The sequence below is a fragment of the Artemia franciscana genome, chromosome 12 (assembly GCF_032884065.1).
Source record: "Artemia franciscana chromosome 12, ASM3288406v1, whole genome shotgun sequence".
Classification (NCBI taxonomy): Eukaryota; Metazoa; Arthropoda; class Branchiopoda; order Anostraca; family Artemiidae; genus Artemia; species Artemia franciscana.
The window spans coordinates 8,506,812-8,514,988 of NC_088874.1; the positions used below are offsets into that span (position 1 = coordinate 8,506,812).

The 8,177-nt window shown below is 31.6% G+C and overlaps 1 protein-coding gene across 3 annotated transcripts in view; it reads right to left on the reverse strand.

The window, feature by feature from the left end:
- Positions 1-6,333: 6,333 nt before the first annotated feature.
- Positions 6,334-8,177, reverse strand: part of LOC136033636 (unconventional myosin-XIX-like) — a 100,615-nt gene continuing 98,771 nt past the window's right edge. For all 3 annotated transcript variants that reach the window (XM_065714445.1, XM_065714444.1, XM_065714446.1), the window contains one exon: positions 6,334-7,974. In XM_065714445.1, coding sequence (XP_065570517.1) covers positions 7,876-7,974 — 99 coding nt within the window. In that variant the 3' untranslated portion in view covers positions 6,334-7,875. The remainder of the gene's footprint in view (positions 7,975-8,177) is intronic.

Consider the following 8,177-nt stretch of genomic DNA (forward strand, 5'->3'; position numbering starts at 1 on the left):
ATTATTTACAAGTGAATTTTCTTTTTTGTTTTGTATTGCCATGGCACTATGGTTTTTAGTACATTAAGGCTTACTTACTGATTAACATTAATAAATTTGATGAATTCTACTTTATTTAAATCGTCGACTCGTCATTTCATCCAGTATTTTCAACATCAATATTTAATGACGATTTGTACCCGTGACAAGCTAAATTTTGTTGGGTTAACTTACTTGCTTACCGATTAACATTAATAAATTTGATAACTTCTATAGTTTAAATCGTCGATGCGTCATTTCATCCAGTGTTTTCAACATTAATCTTTAATGACGATTTGTCATCGTGACAAGCTGAATTTTGTTGGGTTGACTTTTAAGTGGGTTGAACTTTACTCGAATTAAGCTCCGCTTTGGTTCAGTCTTATTTGAGTTATGTTTCGCTAGCATAAAGTTAAATAGGAAAATTAAGTAGTTAAATGTAGTTAGACCCAAGCATATATGGTTCAAGAATTATACTTGGGTCAAGTTTTCCTCGGATTAAAATTTGGCTGGTCGAATTTTGCGTGGTTTAGGTTTTTCTGGGCTGAAATCTACAGAGGGTGGTGTTTCCTGAGTCGTCTATTGCGTAGTTTCAACTTTGTTTAGCCCACCAACTGGGGACAAACGAAAAGAAGGTCGTGCTCAAATGGAGTGGAAAGAGATCGTAAGAAAAGATTTTATAAAATGGAAATTCATAACAGGGGATAAAATGTGAAGCTTTGAATAGACTGGGGTAGAGGAGGAGTGTGCAGAGCTCTGCTGGCCTCGGGCAGCTTGGTGTTACACTGGGTTTTCTGTAGTACTAGTAATAAGCTACTCCTGTCTGATTCAGGTCATTTTTTAAATTGAAAACGCTTAGAAAGTTTCAGCTAGTTTGTCATATCAAAGCTAAAAAAAAATAGCTAAAAATAAAAAAAAATATAAGCTAATAATAATATATAAGCTATATAAGCTAATAAATTATAAAAAATTATAAATTATAAAAATTATAAACAAATATAAGCTAATAAAAATAGCTAATAATAAAAAAAATGAAAAAAATCAAAGCTAAAAAGCTAAAAAAAAATACCAAAAAATCTAGAAGCGTAGAGTTTTCTCCATGTTTGAAAAGTTTACTACCCACAAGAGTCGCTTAACGCTATTGTTACCAAAAAAAAATTGCAGCGCTTCAGAAACTTTAGTTATGTATTTAGTATATGTATATAGTATATTATTTAGTATAGTATTTATATGTTGTCATTTAACATCAGCCTTTCAGAATCATTAAAACCTAATTAAGAGCTTTTTTTGTATTTATTTTACCATAAATTAATACTATAAATAGGAATAAGGCGAATTGTAGAAATAGATACTAAAAAGGCTGTGGTGCAAAGAGAGCCATGCCTATTGTAAATTATTTCTTCCAAAGTAAGAATAAAATTCGTTAAGAAGCTTTACTTTCTGATGCACAGATTTTCTAAATTGTTGCATTGTAGTTCGATTTTGGTATCGATTTAGTAACAAATTTATGCGTATTGTATTTTCATTTCACTTTTTTTTTCGTTTCAATTTTCAGTTTTTACACTCATTTTCACTTGATTTGGAAAAATTGGATCCAACTTCAATCCCCTCAGGATTTTGACGAAATTACACCACTGCTTCCTACCCATGCTATTATCATAAATTCATTTTCATCACCTAATTCGTTTCGTATTTCTCATTTTGTGTTTCTCCACTTTAATAGGTATACTGTAAAACAGATTGGATCGATCAAGTTTACGATGGAAGGGTATAAATTTCGTCTTCAGGCGGTATTTCATATACAGAATAACAATAATAAAATGTTTAAATGAGAAAAACTTAGCTTCTGAGCTAGCCAATTACAAATCCGGGATTATCTGTGCAACCTATATCATCAAACAATGCCCAGTATATTCACACACGGGGTTTGATTTCCAGCAAAACTGATATATCCAAATTTTTAAGCTTGATGGAAACAAAACTGAGACTAATTTTACAATATGGGTCTCCAGTATCGAAGACTGTTGCGAACGAAGACTGTTGCGGACATTTTTAATAAACAATGTTTGATTCCTATTCCAAAGTTCACATCTAAGAGTTTTCAAGCTTTTTGTTGACAAACCTGAAGGTAATATTACAAACAAAAATCTAAAACATATTAGGTATACAATTAAAAAATAGTATTTGATATTACCAAAGTTGATATTTATGGATCAATGATATGTCAGTTACAACTCTGAGGCTAATGTTGCGATAGAAAGGCAAATTTGGTTTGTAAAGGTGTTGCAAGTAGCCCTATTCCTCTTTCCGAATGTGATGAGCAACATTAAAACTTAAAACAAACAATGAATTCGAATGAAGGACCAACGTTAAAACTTAAAACAAACAAAAATTATTACGCATATGAGGGAGGTCGCCCACTCGTCAATACCTCACTCTTTACGCTGAAGTTCAAATTTTGTCCCAATTCTTTATGAATGACTCCTTAATCACAAAATTAAAATAAAAAGCTCTTTTAACAGTGCTAAAAACAACTTCAGCGTAAAGAGCGAGGTATTGATGATGGAGCAGTCCCCCTCATATACGTAATAATTTTTGTTCGTTTTAAGTTTTAATGTTGCTCCTTACTTTCAGTTGAAAAAAACAGATCTTTTTAATTGAATTTCTGGTGGGGTTTTTTTTTAACTAATGCTGGGAAATCTGACTTTCCTCCATGGAAAATTCCCTTCCCCCATGAAGAACACCTCCACGAAAAGATACTCTAACGTAACCCTCCCCCCCTTCCACCAGAAAAAGCTCCCCTGAAAATGTCTATATACTTCCCAGTAACAAATACTGAATGTAAACAATGAGCAAAGTTCGTAACTTGCAATCCTTTTTCCGAGGACTGTGGGAGGTTAAGTCATCCCCAAAGAAATAGTTATTAGATTTTTCGACTATGCTGAAAAAAAAGGCTATCTCAAAATTTTGATCAGGCGGATTTTGGGAAAAATGGGCGTGGGCTAGCTGCCCTCAAATATCTTTGTTCGCTAGAAAAAGATACTACAACTTTTGATTTCCGATCAAATGAGCCCGAATGAGACCCCTTCCAATCTTTTACGATTACTGGTTCAATATGATCACCCCTGGAAAAAGAAGATACGCATTCGTTTGGCAAGAAATGCAAATTTCCAAATTGTATATATAGTAGCTTGAAACCTCTACAGTAGAACTCTATGATATGTTGAATCTGACGGTTTTATTTTTATTAAGATCACTAGATATTCTAGGGGTATTTTCCCTTTTTTCAAAAATCGGGAAAATTTTCTCAGGCTCGTAACTTTTGATGGGTATAATAAAGAATTTTACCTATTTTGATTTAGCCTCAAAATTCCATTCTTTTGATGTATCTATAGTTGTCAAGACTGTTTCTTAGAATTTCGGTTACTATTGGGCCGCATAGCTCCTTACTTACAGTTCGTTACCACGAACTGTTCGATTGTTATTTTGGAAAAAACTACGAGAATTTTGGAAAAGAGCCTGAAAATCCTCGCAAATGGTGTCGGAGCAAAACGAAAAATATACCATCAGAATGGCAATTGTCCAAAATACAGTATAGAGAAATTAGAGAAACAGCCCCCTTGTATAGAAAAAAAATCACTTTTTTACATGGGTAGCACTGACGTGTCCTCTTTTTTCGCAACTAGCGAGGCAATGGAATATCATAGAGAATAGTGTAAAGGCTCATTACAACGCTAATTTTTAAGTCTAATTGCTGTTTTGTAAATTGATAACACTTACTTGAGTTTTTTACAGAACTGAAATTGTATATTAGAATTCATTGACTTCATGGCCGGCTATTGATAGCTTTTAAAGTTTCTGCAGGATACTTTGTTACTGCTTCTAATCCTGTTTTGTTGTATCGGTTTTGTGTTTTCAGTAAAGCGCTAGTTTTTCAGAATGTAAAAACATGGGAAAAAATAAAGAGCCAGTTTATTTGAAACAGTTTTTCAAAAATATGTTGCACAAGGACATTGCGAATAAAAGAAAATTTTTCTTATTTGGAACAGCTTTTTTTGTATATGTTGAGATGGCCGGCAATTATATTAGCCGCAAGACGGACATAGATTGCGAAGCAGTAATTTCTGTTCGTTTAAGTTTCGACTTCGCTCTTTACTTTCATCAGAAAAACTTATTTAAAAAAAAATTAAAATGACACAAGAGCATCGTGAATAAAAGAAAATTTTTCTTATTTGAAACAATTTAACAGTTTTTTATTTTGATATGTTGCTTAGATTGCGAAGGAGTAATTTTTGTTCGTTTAAGTTTCGTCTTCGCTCTTCACTTTTATCAGAAAAACTTATAAAAAAAAATTAAAATGACACAATAGCATTGTGAATAAAACAAAATTTTTCTTATTTAAAACAGGTTTTTTTTTAATATGTTGCTAGATTGCGAAGCAGCAATTTTTGTTCGATTTAGTTTCGTCTTCCCTCATTACTTTCATCAGAAAAACTTATTTACAAAAAAATTAAAATGACACAATAGCATTGTGAATAAAACACAATTTTTCTTATTTGAAACAAATTTTTTTTAATATGTTGCATAAATTGCGAAGCAGCAATTTTTGTTCGATTTATTTTCGTCTCCCCTCATTATTTTCGTCAGAAAAACTTATTTACAAAAAAAAAAAAAATAAAATGACACAATAGCATTGTGAATAAAACAAAATTTTTCTTATTTGAAACAATTTTTTTTTTAATGTGTTGCATAAATTGCGAAGCAGCAATTTTTGTTCGATTTAGTTTCGACTTCCCTCATTACTTTCGTCAGAAAAACTTATTTACAAAAAAAAATAAAATAAAATGACACAATAGCATTGTGAATAAAACAAAAATTTTCTTATTTGAAACAGGTTTTTTTTTAATATGTTGCATAAATTGCGAAGCAGCAATTTTCGTTCGATTTAGTTTCGTCTTCCCTCATTACTTTCATCAGAAAAACTTATTTACAAAAAAAATAAAATGACACAAGAGCATTGTGAATAACAGAAATTTTTTCTTATTTGAAATATTTATATATTTTTTTTTTTAATATGTTGCATAGACTGCGAAGGAGTAATTTTTATTCATTTAAGTTTTGTCTTCGCTCTTTACTTTCATCAGAAAAACTTATTTAAAAAAATTAAAATGACACAAGAGCATTGTGAATAAAAGAAAATTTTTCTTATTTGAAACAATTTTTTTTTTTAATGTGACATAGATTGCAAAGCAACAATTTTTGTTCATTTAAGTTTCGTCTTTGCTCTTTACTTTCATCAGAAAAATTTATTAAAAAAGAAAATTAAAATGACGCAAGAGCATAAAAGCATAAAAGAAATGAAAATATAAAATTAATTTATCACAATGCTTCGAGAATAAAAGAGTTGTATTTGATCGGAATACGGAAATTTTGCGTTCAACTGTTTTGAAAACCAAACAAGTAAATAAAACATCCCAGTAAATATCCCAAATTTCTTTTAGGAAAGTACCTATAAAACTTTAGCGTAAGGAGCGGAGGGGGGAAGTAAGAGGTAACAGCACCCCTTTCATATAGGAAAATAAAACTTTGGAATTTTAACGTCACTTAAAACATTTCTTTTGCAATATTGGGACGTGTATATTCCCCTGAGGAGCGAACCCTGGTGGAAGGTAAAAACTTGGGAATAATTTGTTATATTTGAGGTGTTTTACTTTTAACCTTATGATGGCTTATATTTACTAATGAAAATGCTGCCAAGAGTTATAGGTGGTCCAGATCGTGGTCCATGTCGTTAAGGGTCTATGGACCCTTGTTTTTGGTTTATTGTGTTTGGTTGTACTGTTTGTCCTAAGTGATTGGAAGGGTAAGTAGGATAAAACCTCGTTCAAGTGCTTATCTGTCTTAATTACTAAAGTAGGAAAACAGTTTTTTTTTTGTTTTTTTTTTCCGAATAATTACCTTTAACACGTTCTACGAAAAAAAACAGGGGGGTGCAGATCTAAAGAATTTGAAATTTCAGAAAAGGGGAGGTAGCGCGACGTAACTTTACATGCGTGTTGGGCTATAAAATACTCCATTTCAGTTAGGAAACGGAATAAATTCCCTCTCACTTATGCTTTAGTGTAGAAGTGGGGCATAGTATATTATAGTATGTAAGTATAGCATAGATTTAGTATAGAAGTATAAAGTAGTTTTTTATACAGAATAAAAAAAACAATCTATAAAATCTATTTTGCAACTTTGAATATTAAAGCTTCAATATTATAACAGTTTGGAAAAAGATGATGTACGTTAAGAAATACCAAACAAATAAGATATGAACAAGAAAAGGAAATGGTTATAATTTAAAACATTAGTAAAATTTAACATGATTCAATACAACTTGGAAAATAAAGCGTGATTATAAATAGAAGATTGAATGACGAAAGACAGGGAAAAGACAGAGAGATAGAGGGAGAAAGAGATGAGAGAGAACCGAAAATCATAGTCAGCTCTACTTTAAAACGATATATGGTAGCTCTTGGAACACTACATCACAAAGTCGTATCCTTATACAAAAAAATGCTCTTTTTCAACTTTTATATGACGTTTTAACATTTCTATAGTTAAAACATAATATTTCGTAATAAATATATTTTAAATGACATTTTATTTGCTACAGACTTTTTAATGTGATTAACCTATTTCCATCCTTCATACGAAGCAATAATTCACAGAAATGTAGGGGAGCAGGGATTTTTTTTTAATTTTTCAAGATAAAGTTTGAAAAGAAACGTATTTTTCGAAATTTGAAGTAGGATTGTTTTGTTGTTTTTTTCATAAAATACCAAAAAGGGTATTTTTCAAGGTCTAGGGGATAGGAACTGCCTCCCCCTTATCCTTGCCCAGTGGTTCTGAACACATCCGAAGAATACGTTTGCCTCACTGTTATGCTTCGAAATTATGCTTGTTCTTATTGTTAGTCGATCTTTAAGAATTCGTATTAATTAATAATTAATAACTATATGAGGATATAAATTATGAGGCAAAACGACATAATGACCTTTCTTAAATAAAAATTCCAGGGAAAAGAAACGATGAAGTATTTTTTTCCTGGGAAGGGGAAAAGGGTAATAATTAATTTCATACCCTTACTTTGATGCAAATAATAATGGTCATGTACAAGGGCGCATCCACGATTTTCGCTTGGAGGGAGGAGTTACAAAAAAAAAGTAAAAAACGCATCAAATATTTGGTCATATTCATTTTTGGTAGGTTTTATGAGTTAGCCAAAAATCTTGGGAGGGGGGGGGGGAGTGGGTCAAAACGAAATAATGACCTTTCTTAAATAAAAATTCCAGGGAAAAGAAAAGGAGAAGTTTTTTTCTGGGACCAGGAAAAGGGTAATAATTAATTTCAACCCTTACATTGACGCAAATAATGGTCATGTGCAAGGGCACATCCACGATTTTCGCTTGGGGGGATGGGGTTATAAAAAAAGATAAAAAACGCATCACATATTAGATCATATTCATTTTTGGTAAGTTTTCGGAGTCAGCCAAAAATCTTGGGAGGGGAGGGGGTTAAAACCCAGTAGTCCCTCTCCCCGGGATATGGCCTTGGTCATGAGCGTGCAATAATACAAGCCTAAAGGAGGGAGAGGGACGGACGTATTATGTAATTTTTCGGAGATGTGTTAAAAAAGGGATATTTTACGTTAAAATTAAAAATTTTTCCAAGGGTTGGGTCGCTAAAATAAATTAATTATAAACCACTGATAACTCCTTAAAATTGAAAAATGTAAAATTAAGGCACAAAAATAAATTCTACTTTCACTACTATCCAAATCAATCTTGATATGGTAATTGCGTCAATACATTAATCTAAAATATCCAATAGGCCACGAGGCCTTTCTGATTGCGGCAGATTTTCGGCAAAATTTAGACACTTCTTGGATAATAGAAATACAACAGCAATCTGAAAGAAAGAATAAAATTAACATGAAGGTATTCATATGCACAGAATGCACAATTTTAATTGCGCTTCAACAACAACATTTATGAGCCTTTTTGTGCATCTTCTGATGCACATTCTATTTTATTATTATGAAATTTGTGATTTTCAACAATATTCGGGCACTTCTTGGGTAATATTAATACAAAATTTAACACGAAGAAATT